We start from the raw sequence: 17,723 nt of genomic DNA on the forward strand, positions 1-17,723 counted from the left end.
GAGAGATCTAGTTAAGGGTGGAGCAATCCCACCGCTGCAAGCCATTGTTTATTCCCAACAAAGCTGGAAAGTGAATATTTTGTGTAACAATTTGCCATATTATATAATCCCTATTGCCCAATTGTCTTTTTGTCAACTTATACTGAAAATGTTGCATTGCCAACTGTGTTAGTTAATTTTCATTTTCAGATACATATAAAAAGAGCAAAACTTGACAATTTCAAGTTTGGCATTGTCAACTCTCCAGTTTATTTCAATATCTACTACATGTTTATTAAAGTGGTACTACTATGCAGGCATTATATTCTCTATACATTGTTTGAGTACTCTTGTCAATCTCTTTGAGGTTTTCTGTTAGGTGATTTAACATTCTATTTCTGGATATTAGGTACGGGGTCGGATTAATCCTATAACTAAAAAGAGCTACGGGTTTAATGATGAATTTTGAACGTTTTTAGTTCAAATTCTGACTCTGTCTCTGAGAACTAACGTGTTTTTTTGGTTTAAAGATATTCGGAGATGGGAAGAGAGAAGACAGCTATATTACTGATTGTGGCTCTTTCAACATGTTTTTTTGCTTATGGACAAGATATGCTCACTGATCCAGATGAAGGTAATTTGTCTCCTCTGTTTGTTATTAGTCTCTTTTTTTTTTTTTTTTTTTTCTTTTTGTTTTTCATCTGGTGTACTATACCTATATTGGCGTCCGACTAATTTGGATTCTCGCTGGATAGGGCTCCATTCGGGGGGGGGGGGGAGTAACACTCCCTATTAAGGATTTTTTGATATCCAAGGTTCGAACCCCAAATCTGTGATTAAGGGAGGAGCAACCTCATCAACTGCATTACATCCTTAGTCTCTTGTAATTGTCCAACTAGTTAATAATCTTTGTAAAACATTTCATCTTGTACAAATAAGTCTTTGTTTTAGGTTCCATTTAACCATGAGAATTGTGGAACTTGAAAAAAAAGATCGAAGTTTATTTTCAAAGTAAAAAATGGTATTTGAAAATTTGAGTTGGTTTGACAATAAATACAAATTGGAGTTATTTTTGATTTTTTATTAGTGATTTCTAGCGGGAAAAAGTGAAAATATCTTTTTGATATTTTTCATCCGAAATTCAACTTCAAGTTGAATTCCGATTTTTTTGAAATTTTATAGCTAGACATAATTCCTGGAATTCAACTCCGCAAAAATTAAAATATATTCTTGGTCAAATGGCCACTAAATAAATTTCAAGTTGTATTTGAATTTTTTATGATCTAATGCTATTTTCAAATGAAAAAAAAGAATAATTACATAATTACACAAATATTTCTACCATATTTACTAATCCTTTCTATAATTTGAAATAATTACATATTGTATCATTAATTAATAATTTCATGTTAGATTTCAAGTTAGATACATGTATGTTGCTATCAAATTCACTTTGAAATATAATGACATACGAAAAGAGGCGAGCAAGAAAGGGACAGAGTCGAGCGAGATAGGAGGTATGTAAGTGAGAGAGTTAGTATATCTGAGATACATGCAAAACACAGTAGGTACATGTATCTGGAATCCTATATACATTCTGAAATACAAATATATAGGAAGAGAGGCGAGTGAGGTAAGGGAGAGGCAAGCTAGAGAGTCAGTATATCCAGATACCCGCGAATCCACTTGGATACAATGTATCTGAAATAAATTACAACTAATTTTTGTTGGGTTTTAAAAGGTGTGAATGGAAAATAAAGAGTTGCGACTTTTATGAAGAGTTGTGACTTTTATGAAAAGTAAAAGTTGTTACTTTTATGAAAAATTGTGACTTTTATGAAATGCTGTGACTTTTCCGAAAGATTGTGACTTTTCCAAAGGTTTGTGACCTTTCCGGTAAGGCACAATAAGAACCTTTTTCACACTACCCTTTGTTTTCTATAAATTGAGGGATTTCCTCTCATTTTAGTTGAACTAATTTTTCTGGACTTCTTCTAGTACTACTAAATCTAGTATTCTAAGTGTACTTAATTGCCGTTGAGTGGTTCGCTGACACCGTGGTTTTAGGTACCGATACACCGGTGAGTTAGATCATTCTATCCTGGGAGGATATATTCCATTAACCTCGGGTACTTGAGGGGACTAATTTCCTTAAAGGGACACTGTGCAATCAGCGGGCTCGATTTTCTTTCTTTGAGAAAAATATTTTTATATTGTTTCTAATCTGTTTCTTGTTCTATTTTCTCTACTAGTTTTAATTTTCTAGTTTTGAAAATACTCTTTAAACTTTGTTGTTTCTTACCAAGTTCTTCAAAGTTTTGTTCTAAGTATCTTAGGAATACAAGATGAACAACAATTTTGACCCCATGTATTCAACACATGTATCTTGGGACCTAAATCTGACACAAATAATAATTTCAAAAACTCATAGAAAGGCATGTAATTAGGTCCTAAATTAGTGAGATTTGTGTTGTTTGCCTGATAAAAAACACTTTTCATAAAGAAACTAAAAAAAATTAGGGCTAGTTTCAAATATATATACAATAAAGTAATTAGTTTACTACAAATATAACCATGTTTTATTTACATAAAAAAAATAGGCAAAGTCATAGGAAGTAAACACTGGCTAGAAAATATAATTTGCCAAAAGTCACATAAAAAGTATACACGGACTATACAACATATCTTACCTATACATGAGTTTTACATTAACTATACATTATGATACACTAAAAAAGTTGAATATGACTTAACTATACATGAAGTATATACTTATTATACAACATAACTTACCTATACATGAGCTATACACCATACATTATAATACACTTAAAAAGCTGAATAAAACTTAACTATACATGAAGTATACATTAATTATGCAATATAACTTACCTATACATGAGCTATACACTGACTATAGATTATAATACACTTAAAAAGTTGAGTGATACACTTAGAAAATTGAATATAATTTAACTATACATGAAATATACACCGATTATATAACATAATTAACCTATAAGCTATACACTAACTAATACAATAAAAAAGCTGAATATAAGTTTTAACATATAAAATATATACGGATTATACATGAAATATACATTTTCTATTCAATTTTTGATTATAGAAGAGAGAGAGTAATTGTGTACTACTAAACGACTAACTGCCGGAATGTGCAGTGACGGCGCTAGAGGCCATTCATGGAAGCCTGGAAGATCCGGTGGGTTATCTCAGAAATTGGGAAAAAGAGAAAGACCCTTGCACTTCTTGGTCATTTGTTCATTGCCTTCAAAACGAAACCGAAGGTTATCAGCATGTTCAAGAATTGTACGTCGTCTAACCCTTCATACCAATTTTACTGGGTTTCCTCCATTCTCTTTGCGATTCACTAATAATTTTTGTTTTTTTTCTATCATTTCGAATTGCAGGCGTCTGATGAATTTGTCCCTATCTGGTACACTAGCTCCTGAGCTTGGCCAACTTAAACATATGGAGATTTTGTGAGTCCCTGCAATTATTTAACAATACCCATTTGGTATTTATTGATTTTATTCAGCTGTAATTTTGGTAATGATGATGATTTTTTTTTTTTTTTTTTCGAAAAGGAATTTCATGTGGAACAGAATTAGTGGCAGTATACCTAAAGAGATAGGAAGCATTACTGCTCTGAGGCTACTGTATGTATCTCTTCATTGCTCAATTAGGAACTCCCTCAATTTTCATTCTAATCATTGTTTAAGAGAACCCCTTTTTGTTTGGTATGATGAATTGAAAAGAATCAATAGTTAGTACAAATGAATGGCTTTCTGTGAACTTATTTTCGGTTTACTTTCTTTCGTAGTGAATGTTGTTACGAGGAGGTTGTTGTGCTAGTGAAGATTGCTTCTGGTGATTGGGAAATGAAAAAATACAGAAAACATAAAATGATAGTGTTTGAGTGGACTATAGTTTGAAATGTTAATTTGATACGAGTATATTATAGTATGTTTTGTCATTGAAGAAATATTAAAGTAATGGTTAAAAAGTTAGTTTGATAGAGGTTATAAAAAAGTTAATCCCTCCATTCTCAGTTTGACTGGGTATGAGGTCTAAAAAAACAAAGAAGACTTTTGAATCTTGTGATCCTAAACTAAAGATGTGTGTAATGTACCAAAATGTTCAATGATCTTGTCGTCTTAAATATGCCATGTAGGATCATTGATTTAAAGAGTTACTCAATATAGAAAGTAAAATTCTTATGTAAACAGAGTTAACGAAGTAAGACACATAACTTGAAACAGTGGGAAATGCCTGGTAGTGAAAACAATGGAATGTTTTCAAACATAATGTGAAGTACAAAGCGATAGTACATAGATTTTGTTCCTTGTAAGGGCGGTAAGGCAAATAGTGATGATTCTCAGCTACTTCAGGTGTAATCTTGAAAAATAAAGCAATGGTTCAGAGTTAATGTTTTGTTTACTGTCAGGAGTTTCTGGTGTATATCTACAGAACTAAGTATACTAACTACTTGGACTCATCAGATTGAAGTTCTAAATACCATACATGTTCTAACATTAGCGACTGCTGCAAGGATTGACTGATTTTCCATCTAAATTGTTTTTATTGAGAAATAAAGCTCTCCATGGCCATTATCCCTGTTGAAAATCTTACCTTTATCATGAGAAATTACATATACTGAAATTTCACTTCTCCATATAAGCTTCAATCAATATTTCTGAATCCTTGCTTCAATTGAAGCCCGAATATGCATGTATTAGCTGAAGATATCTAATATAAAACTTGCATGTAGTCTGCATATATGGATTGTGCACATTCATGAAAAACTCCACTCCAGCTACCATTCTTCTGTTCTTGCAGGCTTTTGAGTGGAAATCAAATATCAGGTTCTTTACCAGAAGAGCTCGGTTATCTTCCTAACTTAAACAAATTTCAGTTGGACTTAAATGATATATCAGGACCAATACCAAAATCGTTTGCAAACTTGCCAAAAGTTGCACATTTGTGAGTTCTCCACTAGAACCCAAAGACTCTCTACTGGTTGTGGTGGTATGGATATGTTTAGTTTCTGTGTTGATCTTTCTTGTTCTTGATGCAGCCATATGAATAACAATTCAATAAGCGGTCAAATTCCTCCAGAGCTGTCTGTTTTACCCCGGCTTCAACACTTGTAAGAATCACTTAGCCTACAATATATAAATACTAAGAAAAATGATCTTTTGCTCTGTGAGTTCCATGTTTGGATTTACTTGGATGTGTATTATTTCAGCCTTCTGGACAACAACAACTTATCGGGTTACCTTCCACCAGAGCTTGCATTGATGCCGAACTTAACGATTCTGTATTACCTTTGTTTGAACTCTTGAGCTTTTTTCTGTTTCAATGTGTTTAAATTCTCAACAATTTAATGTCATTTCAGCATTAATAAACAAATCCTAACACCTCCTTCTCCCCCACAATAACAACTTTTGCAGTCAACTTGACAACAATAACTTTGAAGGCTCGGAGGTTCCGGCTTCTTACAGCAATATGTCCAAACTATTTAAGTTGTAAGTTACTGATCTCTTGGGTATTGTTGGTTCATGTCCCCTTTCCTGTCTGATGATATATATGCCCATTTTCACCAAGCAAGAACACAGAATTCTAAAGGATGATTGCCATCACTCAAGGTTAAAAACCGTTTTATCCCAAATTTTGATAATGAAACAAGTCCCCAGTGAACATTCAGAAATAAATATATCCTCTGTTCTGATGTGACCTTTATCAGGCGGTAGAATAATAAAAGAGGATTAACAAAAAGTTTCCTCCATAATCGTCACTGTACTCCCAATAAGGGTTTCCCATACCCCCCTCCACCCCTCCTCGGAAGAAATGAGAGAGGCTACATCAGTATTTTCATTTTTTTGATGAAAAAAGGCAAGGCTGGAGCAGTATTTTCATTCTTAGGGCCTTTTGACATAAGACAGAGTAACAATCTAAAGAAAGTGGTAAAGATTGATGGAGGAATTCTGTATTATAATATGAAGCTTACAATGTGGTCATGCTATGATTGTATTCACCATTCTTTGATGAATATTACGTATGTTATTTCATCAAACCTGCAGGAGTCTTAGGAACTGCAACTTGCAAGGAACAGTTCCTGATCTAAGCACAATACCACACCTTCTTTACTTGTAAGCATACTTCATTGAGAAATTCCTGTGTCCTGTTAAACCACATTTTGAAGCTTATGTTCTTGTTGTTCTAACCTCTTGGTAATGTTGATATCTGCTTAATAATTCTTATATGCCATCTGCTTAATAATTCTTATATGCCAGATGTAGTTGAACTCATCTGCCACTCAATTTGTGCTAAATATAGAAAGTTAAATTTACAGCCAGTGGCAATTCATCTGATATAAATTTCTCATGTCACAGAGACCTTAGCAGAAACCAACTCACAGGAAATATACCCTCCAATAAGCTGTCTGATAATATCACAACCATGTAAGTTTCTGGTTAAGTGTGATACTGCTGAAATCTTTCCTGGTTTGATTCAGCCATCTTTAATCACACTTCCTTCCTCTTCCCCCCCACCCCAACTCTCTATCGATATCTGTGGATAGGTGGTTGAATGGACATTAGTGTCTTAACACACACTCTTTTCTTTTTGATGTTTGAGTAACTCGGTCTTGGTATCAGACCCTCAATAGTGAACTAACTACTTTGATGATGATTGCAGCATTCTGTCAGGAAATATGCTTAATGGTTCTATCCCTTCGAACTTTTCTGTCCTTCCAAATCTGCAGAGGCTGTAAGGAGCTTCATTTGCTCAATCCTTGTTTCTTGATCCTCTGTCTGTTTCAAATTTCATGTCGATACTCTAATAAATGCAGTATTGACACTACCTTTCCTTAAATTATTTTTCTTGTAGGTCACTCAACAATAATAGGTTAAGTGGTTTTGTGCCAACTACCATTTGGGAGAATAAGACATTTTCCCCAGGCGCAAAACTTAGATTGTAAGTGTCTCATTTGTACCTTTTCCTCTTATCAGTAATTTGATTTTCTTGTTTCTGTTGTCTGCTGCCCCACAATCTATTGGCCAATTAAAGTTTTTAACTGTAAGATACAGACAAAAACTTTTTGTAGAGAGTCAAGCCAAATTTGTGTGCCTATTCCATTTTGTTAGCTAGTCAGTACACATTTTGGATATGCATAGAAGGTATCCTGGAAAAAATAGTACAGTCAAGGAATAGTGTGTCCATTGTCAACAAGGGTTTCCTATCTCTATACAGTTAATATATAACAAGGGATAATATGTCTGATGTTTGTTTTGTTCGAGGTAATGTAGCATGTATTCTTTCCTCTTACTAAACCATGCCATGTCTGACTAGAAAAGGCCCCTTAGATGTTAACATATCAGATTGCCAGGCTGATCCAGTTGTTCTACTTTGTGCAGGAACTTTCAACGTAATTTTCTCTCAGATATTTCGGGTATTCTTGATCCACCTCCAAATGTCGATATTATGTAAGACCTTATATCCGGTAGTCTTGTACATACATATTTGCGGACTTACTTTCAGTTCTTGGCTTTTATATTTAGATGTGGCGAATCAAGCTCCCCTAATTCAATTGCTATCTAACTTTCATTATCCTGTTTTTGATAAGCTTCAAATTACAAAGTAATTCTGTGGAGTCTTAGTTTCTATTTCAGATTTCTGTTATTCAACAGAACTACTATCATGAGGAAGGCAGGAAAACTTGCTATAGAATATCCCCATGACAACATTTAGGATAGTTGCATAACACTGCCTTCATTTGCTGTTTTCCTGCTAAACTCTTTCCATCAGTGTAGAGATTACTTCGAGTATCCATTAATGAAGATAGAGTAGTGAACCAACACAGTTTCAACTTCTTTTATTTTTTTCATCGTTTCAAAACTTCATTTTTTGTCAGAAGATGGGTAGTTTTCTTGCTAGCAGTGCACTTTATATGGAGCTCGAAAACAATGAGGTCAAATTCATATATGTGAATTTCTTTCCATATGATATGGCAATATGACAAAGCTAGGGTTATGGGGGAGAATTTGGTGGCAATAGGGGCCTGGGGAAGCAGTGGGGATGCGACCAATATGTGGGATAGGACCGCTAGTTGCATAAGGGAAGCGACTAGAGAGGTCTTGGGGGTTTCAAAAGGTAACTCTAGTGGACACGGAGGAGATTTCTGGTGGATTGGCAAAGTCCACGTAAGGTAGAGGTAAAGAAGGTGGCTTATGTGAAGTTGCTGGAGATCAAAAGGATGAGGAGGATAAGAGGGCGACGAGAGAAGTATATAAAGTGGAGATGAAGGAGGCAAAGTTGGCAGTTATGGAGGCAAAAATGGCAGCTTTCGAGCGCTTGTATGAGGAACTAGGGGACAAAGGTGGAGATAAGAAGTTGTACAGGCTACCCAAGGTGAGAGAGAGGAAGACTCGAAACCTGAACCAAGTGAAGTGCATTAAAGATGAGAAAGGCAGAGTATTGGTGGATGAGAGGCGAAGTTGGCAGTTATGGAGGCAAAACGGCAGCGTTCGAACGCTTGTATGATGATCCCTGCATTATGATCTTTTTATTTTTATTACAATTCTGGCATAACTTGCCTCTAAACCAGACAACTAACTAGTTACATACTGAAGTAGTAACAAACTTTCCAATTTGATGGAGAGATCATGCCTCAGCAATATCTTTCAAGCTGTATATATTTAATTCTAAAAGCAAATTGTTCAACTTCTTTAAATAAATTCCGGCTTCACCTACTAACTTTATTTTTTTGAAGAGCAGCTTCACCTACTAACTTTATACATGTTTGTGTGCAGCTGTGTGTGCCATATTTGCTGATTTCATGAATAACATAAATAATGAGTTTGAGTTTTGTTTTTAACCCATTTACTGGTACTTTAACGTGCAAATATTTTCAATGGCATAAAATCCCTACATACATTTTGCTTTATCACTCCTTTATATTTCTGATTAAGTATCCATTAGGTGCGACACTTTAACTGAATAACTTTCAGGCTTTATGGAAATCCTGTTTGTGGAAATGCAAATGAGCGCCAGATTACCCAATTTTGTAAATCAAGAGACGGAGGTGAAGAGTATGGAGGCTTGAACAACTCTATTCCAAGTTGTGCAGCCCAGCTGCCTTGCGACATGGATTTTGAACATGTCCCAGCATTAATGGATGGCTGCTTTTGTGCAGCACCTTTTGGAGTTGGTTTGCGTTTAAGAAGCCCTAGCATTTCAGACTTTCCTCCACATTATAGTGACTTTGAACAGTGGATAACAAAAAGTGTTAATTTGAATGATTATCAACTGCACATTGATTCGGTTGCATGGCAAAGCGGTCCTAGGCTTAGATTCTTTTTGAAATTCTTCCCTCCACGTGCAAATGACTCTGGAACCAATGATTTTGGCAAATTTAATGACAGCGAGATAGTACGGATCGCAAACAAGTTTGCCTTTTTTAATCTTACTGGAAGTGATATCTTTGGCCCATATGACCTGCTCAATTTCACTGCCATGGCGTATAATTCTGGTATGTCTCCAAATCCATTATGTTCTTGCATAAGTAGGATATAATAATACATTAACATGTGGACATTTTCAGTTGTGGTTCTGTAATGATTTCCTGAGGAATTTAAAGTAAAACCAATGTGAACAATAATAGAAAAAAACAACGTGAATCTCGTTTGGTTTTTACAACTTAGGTCATGCACGGAGAGTGGCAAAAACTCAATTTTTTTAGTTTAAATCTCTCTAGGGAGGCACAAGAACCCAAGGTTGAGATTAGCATGCAAGCCGAGAGAAACACCTTTATTGTAAAACTTGTTTCTTCAGTTCTAATTTTGTGTTTAATGCCAAATATTGGATACTTTTCAACTAGACTGGAAATCTGGAACTCTTGTGCACCCGCATGACTAATTTTTCTTTTGTTCTTGCTGATTCTTGAATATAATTATTATGATTATTATATTTCTTTTATCTTTACTGGTCATGCTAAGATAAAAGTTCTCTTTCCCATTGTGCTCCATTTCGCTTCTGAAAATGTCTATTTATATCGTTTACCCTGTGATATAGAACATGTTTTCCTTCTTGTCATAGAAGTATGCGAGTATGAAAATTCAATGAAATGGTCTAGATATCATGCATGCTTTGAAGCTTAGCATCCTCATGGACATGGTAACCTGACAGAGATGCTAGTAATCTCTTAGATACTCTGTAAGGGTCAAGAGACTAAATTGACTACCTTAGTACAAAATCTTGATTAAGTAAAATCTTAGGTGAACCATATGGGACTTTTAAAATATGTGAATATCCCCATTTAGAAACTCAAGATGAATTGGCTACTTTTGTTTTATTTTTGCTGTAAAGAAGAATTTGTTAATGACGCAGAATCTGTGTGAAGAAGCCTTATAGAATCTTTGTAAGAAGAACAAGGATTTACTATTTTTTTCTTTCTATTTGAGATGTCTCACAACACAGTTCTTGTCCTGAATATAAATATATCATTGTTACCTTTCTTCAAAAAAATATATGCTATCATATAAGAGAGCCATCAACTTTTTTGAAACTGATAAGAGAGCCAATAACTTGCTCTGTTCTTGTCTTTCTTTCTGCTTTCTCAAGATCAAATAACAAATGTTTTTCTTTCTTGCAGTCCTTTTTCCTCCGTTGGGAGGAGAGGGAAGCAGAAAAAACAGAGGCACTGTGGTTGGAATTGTCTTAGGGTCCATATTTGCTGCAGCTGTGCTACTTATGGCCATAATATTTGTGTTGCTTAAAATGAGGCAGAGGTTACACGTTTCAAAAGATCAACCATGTGAGTTAATCTTCAGTTATTTTATGTGACTTATCCTCAGCTATGGGGAGTTTCTTCTCCATTTCTCTCATTCACCCCACTAGGACCTGCTGGTTTAGTAGACAATAGGTTTAACTTTTCTTTGGTATTCTGTTGAATCTCCAAAATAGAGGACATGAAACCACATTCTTTGAGTGCTTCATGCATATAATGCAAACTTTGCACGTGATAATTTCCAATTTCCATCTTCTGATAAACAAAAAGATGCCAAAACCATAAAATCTGTCTTCCTTCCTTTAATTTTCTTGTTTAAGTTCTCTATTTAATCAAGAAATAACACAGAATTGCCAGTGTTAACCATCTTTTTCTATGTGGCAAATTATCTTTCTTAGTATGTATATTTGTAATTTAGCTATGATACTGCTTGGTGTTTTACTTTTAAGTTTTTTTAGGAGAGAGTATGGTGCTTTAATTCCTCACATGGACAGATAACTTTACAGTTTTATGGGAAGTTTGTGCATATTTATGAGTAAACTCTCCGGCAATGCCCCATCACCCTTAAAACAAAAAGTGGAAAAGAAATAAATAGGAAGTGTGTGCTGGGCAAGGGGCATGTATATCTAAGTAATACTCTTGTTGTAGTGCTTCTGCTATTTGTACATTAATTAGACGATTATTTCTGTTCTTTTCTTAGCCAGATCAATTGATATTCTTAAAGTGAACAAAGTTAGCTGAAGCCAACTATTGTATCAAAGGTTCATTTGCATTAAAGTTATGCTACCATCACCTCAGCTTTTTCCTTTCATTCTTTTTATGTCAACTTTTCATGCTAAAGTTTTCAATGAATATCTGATTTTTAATAAATTGAACCTTGTGGCGATGATGTATTTCTTGCTTAAACAAACTTAGCCAGGACCACGTGGAACTCATAGTGATAATCCTTTCATTTCTTTTGTAGTACCAAAATTTCCAATGCGAATAGAAGGTGTTAAGGCATTGGGTTTTAAGGAATTAGAGGCAGCAACTAACAGTTTTAGCAGTGCTACTGAAATTGGCCAAGGAGGCTATGGGAAGGTCTACAAAGGCACTTTAGCAGAGGGAACAATAGTGGCAATTAAACGTGCACAGCAAGGCTCATTGCAGGGTGAAAAAGAGTTCTATACTGAGATAGAATTACTTTCACGTGTGCATCATCGAAATCTTGTTTCCTTGGTGGGATACTGTAATGAAGGAAGTGAACAAGTAAGATTCTCCAAACTGGAAAAATAATACACACACAGAGACTAGTTCATGTTGCTATTCCTGCATGCAGAGGGGAGAGGGGAGTATGTTCGGTGGAATAATTTCTATGATGTATCAGTTCAGCCACTTGTTGAATTCTGATTGCCCAGTTCTGGTTGAATACCTAGGTCAAATTGAAATTTCTTGCATATCCTTGATCATTTAGGATGCCTCATTGCCGCTGTGCAGAAGCAATTAATCATAATGTCAATTACCTTGTACTACTTAGAGAAATCCATTTGATATCACTCTAGATGCAAATGAAATGACCAGAATCACACAAATGATAGTTGAATTGCAGTGCAAAGTTCAGACTTACTGATTCATCTGTTAAAGTAAACTCAAGCAAAAGCCTTCTGAGATATTATTTTCATCATACTTCTTTTTTTGTCACCAATTATTATCACACATTAAGTGATTCAATTTGTGAGCATATCCAGTCTACAGTACTTGGATCACTGAATATTAAGTTCAACCAAATTCCCATCTATCAGTAGGCAGTGGCTCATCAGTTACATCCCTCTTATACTTGCGTAGTCTCTAGTCTGGTCACATTAGTGAAATTCATGTCTTCTGAAAAAGTAATCAAATCAAAAAGCAGATGGAAGGATAAGAACAGATATTATGTTTTGTGGGTTTTTATTCTACTTTTGTAATAGTTGGTTACATGTGCATGCAGATGTTGGTGTATGAGTTCATGCCAAATGGTTCCTTGCATGATCTTCTAAAAGGTATGTGATGTATCCTTACTTTGCCTATGTTGTCATTTGACTTTCTTTTGTTAGAATCAAGCACATCTATTCTCCTCTTATCACTTTTTTTTTTCCTGGTGTAGTAGTTCTTTTCTGAAAAAGAGGGTGAAAGATATGTTCCTCTAGTAAAGAATACTTGTATAGATGAAAGTATTTCTAAATTATCTAATCACTCAGAGATTTTTTTTTCTGAAGTTTTTACTTCATTTTGACTCCTGAATCCTGACAGTCACTGTTAGTTTTCCTACTTTCTTCACTTGTGTGGTCATCAACAAGTTTATCACATGGAACTTTATATTCTTAATTTTAGTCATGTGTCAGTTCCAATATGAATATCAAACAGGTATCTCCAAAATAAGATTATTAAAGATTTCATACTTATTTTTACAGCTAGATATGGGGAACGTCTGAGTCTTGGAACAAGGTTATACATTGCTTTAGGTGCTGCCAGGGGAATCCTCTACCTCCATACTGAAGCTAATCCTCCAATAATCCATCGTGATGTCAAAGCAAATAACATACTGTTGGACTCTAAGTTCACCGCAAAAGTCTCTGATTTTGGAATCTCAAAGCTTGCACCATTACCTGATGCTGAAACGAGTGGACATGTATCAACTGTTGTGAAAGGAACTCCTGTAAGGCTTTACTCATCTTATATAAACCTGCAATAGAAAATCTAGAAAATTGCAATGAGATAAGACCTGCAACTTGAGTAATCTAGGTAGCATGGCTACAGACCAGGAGAACTTCATTCTCTAAGTTTGATCATGAATACACATACTATGATCCTCTAGTATTTCAATATTGCTTTTTACCTTCTCATTTATTTTTCTCTTTGCTTTTTCAAAAGATAGCTGACAGTTGCCAAAATTTGTCACTCGTGTAGGGCTACCTTGATCCTGAGTACTTCTTTACTCACAAGTTGACTGAGAAAAGTGATGTTTATAGCCTTGGTATTGTATTTCTGGAGCTTTTAACAGGGATGCGACCTATATCTCAGGGAAGGAACATCGTCCGAGAGGTACTTGATTCTTTCCCCCCTTATCTTGGTATTTTACTTTGTTCATGAAGACAGAAATCTTCTGGGGAACATTAAATAGCTCTTCTAGATATATTCGCTGTCTGCTAATGGATTTGAACTAAAGCAGTAGAGATCATTTGCTTTCACAAGTTCCAATTCTTTTGTGGCTTTGAGAAGAACCTTAATAAATTCCAATGTGGTCTATTTTATAAAGTTGAGATACTGCATATGAATCAGTATAATTGCTGGCACCCTTACACTTCTTGACTTCTCTGCTTTCTAAAACTCATACTACTAAAATTTACCAACAAGTATCTTAGCATCAAATGGTTAGTAATGAAGTAGAGAAAGTTGTTATACCCCAAACCTTATATCTTACTGTTGAATGTTTACGACGAGTTCCCAAAGTTGGATGCTTTAACTTAAAATATTATGATTGCTTGAAAGTGAGATCAACACTAATAATATGTCCAAAGTCTTAGTAGTATCCCGTTAGTGTTTGACCTATATGAATATGTGGAGTCCAAAGTCTTAGTAGTATCCCGTTACTGATCCACAACTAGTACTCGCCATCCTAGAAAATGAGAATGGCTGAAGATCGGAGTACAATATCAATACATCTATTTTTCGAGGTGAATCAGGCATTGCCTTCTCATTTCTCAGAATTTAAGTTCAACTATTTAGAAAAGAAACTGTTGGACTCTCCAAATAGTTTGAAGTGTCATTCTTTTTGGACGAACAGAGTAAGAAAAAGTTTCTTTTGAACCAATGACAGGTGAATGCAGCATGCGAATCAGGGATGATGTCTTCTATTATCGACAAGGGTATAGGTCCATATTCCTCAGATTGTGTCAAGAAATTCCTGGATTTGGCTCTCAGGTGTTCACTGGATGAACAAAAGGATAGACCTTTAATGCTGGAGGTGGTGAGAGAGTTAGAGGACATCACTTACATGCTTCCAGCTGTATTCGACAATAATGTTGCACCAGATACAGATGTTTCCACGTCTGGAATGTCATCATCACCACCAACTTCAACTTATTCCAGACACACTACCACCTACACAACTATGGAAGGAATTGAGCTTGTGAGCGGTGTCATTCCCACCATCAGGCCTCGTTGATGCGTTTAAGGACTTGCTATATACTTCCATTTACCAACATGTTAATGGTCAGATTGTGAAGTATTAGAAGTTTCACATTTTAGTCTGAGATATGTAAATATATATATATATATAAGCAGGTTGAATCAACTCTGAGAGCATGAAAAGACTTGTATATAATCATATGATGTTGTTGTTCCATTAGATATGCACTATTGTTTATGACCATAATAAGTGATGAGTTACCGGAATATACCGTCAGTGTAAACAATTTTTGCGTCATTAGGTCATTTTTACTTTTTGTCAAATGATATGTTACTACTTCCTTTATTTTCCCTTTGGAGATTATGTTAACTACTTTCTATTTGTATCATCCACATGTATTTGCTTCATAATCCGTATATTAATTCTATAATGACATTATTATCTCACCTTAACCATCACCCCTACCCCAAAAGGGGGAGTAATAATAAATCGTATATAATCAATGGATTCATGATAAAGTGAGATCCCCACCCACCCACCCACTCCCTTCCCCTTCTTCCATTGTATGTGTAGATTATATACAAATATTTTGAATCATATTTTTACTTACTTATTAACATAAAAAAAATAATTATAAAACTCACTCATTTTTCTTAGAAAAAAATTTCATTCTAGTAAACACATAGGGTTCATTATATTATAAGAAATGATCATTTTAATTTTAACTAGTTGAGAAGATATTAGACATTTCACACTCATTAAGGACTAGAAAGACATGATTGTATTAAATTATTATTTATATTTTAAATAAATGTATTGAAAGGAAGGAAGAACATTTAAGACCGGAGTGTATATGTGCAGTGTGGAAATACCATTTTCAAAACTTAAACAAATAAACAAAAAGAATCGAAAAAGAAGAGATTGAAAGAGTCAAAGTAACCGATAAGGGTTGTGCGAGAGTGGTAATTACTTCTTTACCCTTAACCAAGTGGTCTCTAGTTTGAGTCCCCTTAGGTACAAAGTCGTCTTTATTAAAAAACTCTTTACCTCCGGCCTCCACTTCCCATCGCGAATAAGATTTAGTCGGGCGTAGAGAAACCAACTAAAAGAAAAAGAGTCAAATTATGTTAAATTGTATGTTCATTTCCTCCAAAAGTTTGAATTATTACAGAAATATCATACGTTTTTATTTATTTAGTTATATCTTTAACACGTCTTTCCGGTATATTTTTTTATATACCAATTAAATTACTGAATATTATGATAATTTCAGCTCAAACTAATAAAAAATAATATATTTTTATTTACATAATTATATTTTTAAATGTCCTTAATAATTAACTTCCAAAATACATATGAACCAAGACATATTTGTTTAAATCGTTAGACCAACAGAGATTATAGACTATTTAAGCATATAGTATTATTTAAAGTGCTTGATTACATTCAGGATTTAATTGAAAATTGATAATATCAATAAAATGTAATCCAACCCAAATAAAACAAAAGGTTGATGCTTGACCTACAAAAAGATGAAGTCGATGATCAAAATTTTGTATCATCAGGTTAGAATATGACTAGATTTTATCTTATGAACTTTTTTTTTATACTAGTTCTGGGAACGTATGTTATATGCTTGTTTTTATTATTGTAAAAAATTGTATAGTAGGTAAAAAAGTTATGGTGTTTTTTATAAAGAAATAACTCAAACACAATAAGTTAACTAAAATATATCCTCAAAAAGCGATTCAAAAAAGATGAAGACACTCAACCAATATCAAGGAGAATTTTCATACATTTTACATATTTCTTAGCTAAAAGAAGATGAATATGCATGAAATAATAAAGAATATAAATAAATGAATTTGTAAGGATTCTTAAAATTACAAATTGATAATGAAAATTTTACAAATAATGGATACTAACCTAACATAGAAAGTAAGATGATCACAAATTTAGATGAAAGAAGGGAATATAAATAATGTTGTTGGTGGTGATTGGTGAGTGTCTTTGATAGACTCTTCACCACCTCACTTATTACAAATTAAAAGGATTGCATTATGATCTTATGCATGAATTTAAATATGATTATTATTTTATATTTAATTAATTAATTAGATATTAATATTTAATTTAGTTTAGAGGTAAATTAGGGGCAAAATGATAATCCAACTTTCTCATGTTTGGTTGGGTTAAATGTTTTTCAAATCAATTCATTGTCCTCAAATTTAAGGAAAATGACTTTCCTTCAAAACTTAAGGAAAACATTTTCCAAAACTCTCTTCCAACTTCAAATTACAATTTTTTTTGTTGAANCCCCCCCCCCCCCCCCCCCCCCCCCCTCACCAAATAAATAAATAAATTTAAAGTTTGCTTTTAAAAAATATTTTTAAATTCAATTTTTTTACCCCACCCTCACCCATACCCCCAGCCCCCTCCCAAAAAAATATTAAAAGTTGTTTTTAAAAGATATTTCTAATTTTGATTTTTTAGTTTTTACCCCCCACCCCTACCCCTGCCCCCCCCTATCAGCCCCCACCCCCTTAAAAAAAAAGTTTGTTTTTAAAAAAATTTTCAACTTCAATTTTTTTTTCACCCCTATCCTCAACCCACCCTCGTCAGCCCACCCCCAAAAACTTTTTTAACTTTGTTTAAAAAATATTTTCAACTTCAAAATTTTATTTTTTCATCCCGATCCTCGACCACCCACCCCCCAAAAATAAATTGACTTTGTTTTTAAAAAATATTTTCAACTTCAAAATTTTATTTTTTCATCCCGATCCTTGA

General features: G+C 34.1%; 1 protein-coding gene and 1 long non-coding RNA gene across 2 annotated transcripts in view; one reads left to right on the forward strand and one right to left on the reverse strand.

The window, feature by feature from the left end:
• LOC125866403 (uncharacterized) overlaps positions 1-17,723 on the reverse strand; it is a 220,536-nt gene that overhangs the window by 56,230 nt on the left and 146,583 nt on the right. The gene's annotated exons all lie outside the window — the stretch shown is intronic.
• On the forward strand, positions 512-15,206 carry LOC125866374 (probable LRR receptor-like serine/threonine-protein kinase At1g06840). Its single transcript, XM_049546745.1, has 20 exons — positions 512-613; positions 3,162-3,309; positions 3,411-3,482; positions 3,588-3,659; positions 4,840-4,983; positions 5,078-5,149; positions 5,249-5,320; positions 5,454-5,528; positions 6,084-6,152; positions 6,396-6,464; positions 6,700-6,771; positions 6,892-6,978; positions 7,419-7,487; positions 9,012-9,532; positions 10,655-10,816; positions 11,754-12,037; positions 12,756-12,807; positions 13,219-13,463; positions 13,715-13,849; positions 14,625-15,206. Exons 1-20 carry the CDS (start codon positions 520-522, stop codon positions 14,970-14,972), a joined length of 2,862 nt encoding a protein of 953 aa, XP_049402702.1. The 5' UTR covers positions 512-519; the 3' UTR covers positions 14,973-15,206.

The sequence above is a fragment of the Solanum stenotomum genome, chromosome 5, assembly GCF_019186545.1.
Source record: "Solanum stenotomum isolate F172 chromosome 5, ASM1918654v1, whole genome shotgun sequence".
In the NCBI taxonomy this organism is placed as follows: Eukaryota; Viridiplantae; Streptophyta; class Magnoliopsida; order Solanales; family Solanaceae; genus Solanum; species Solanum stenotomum.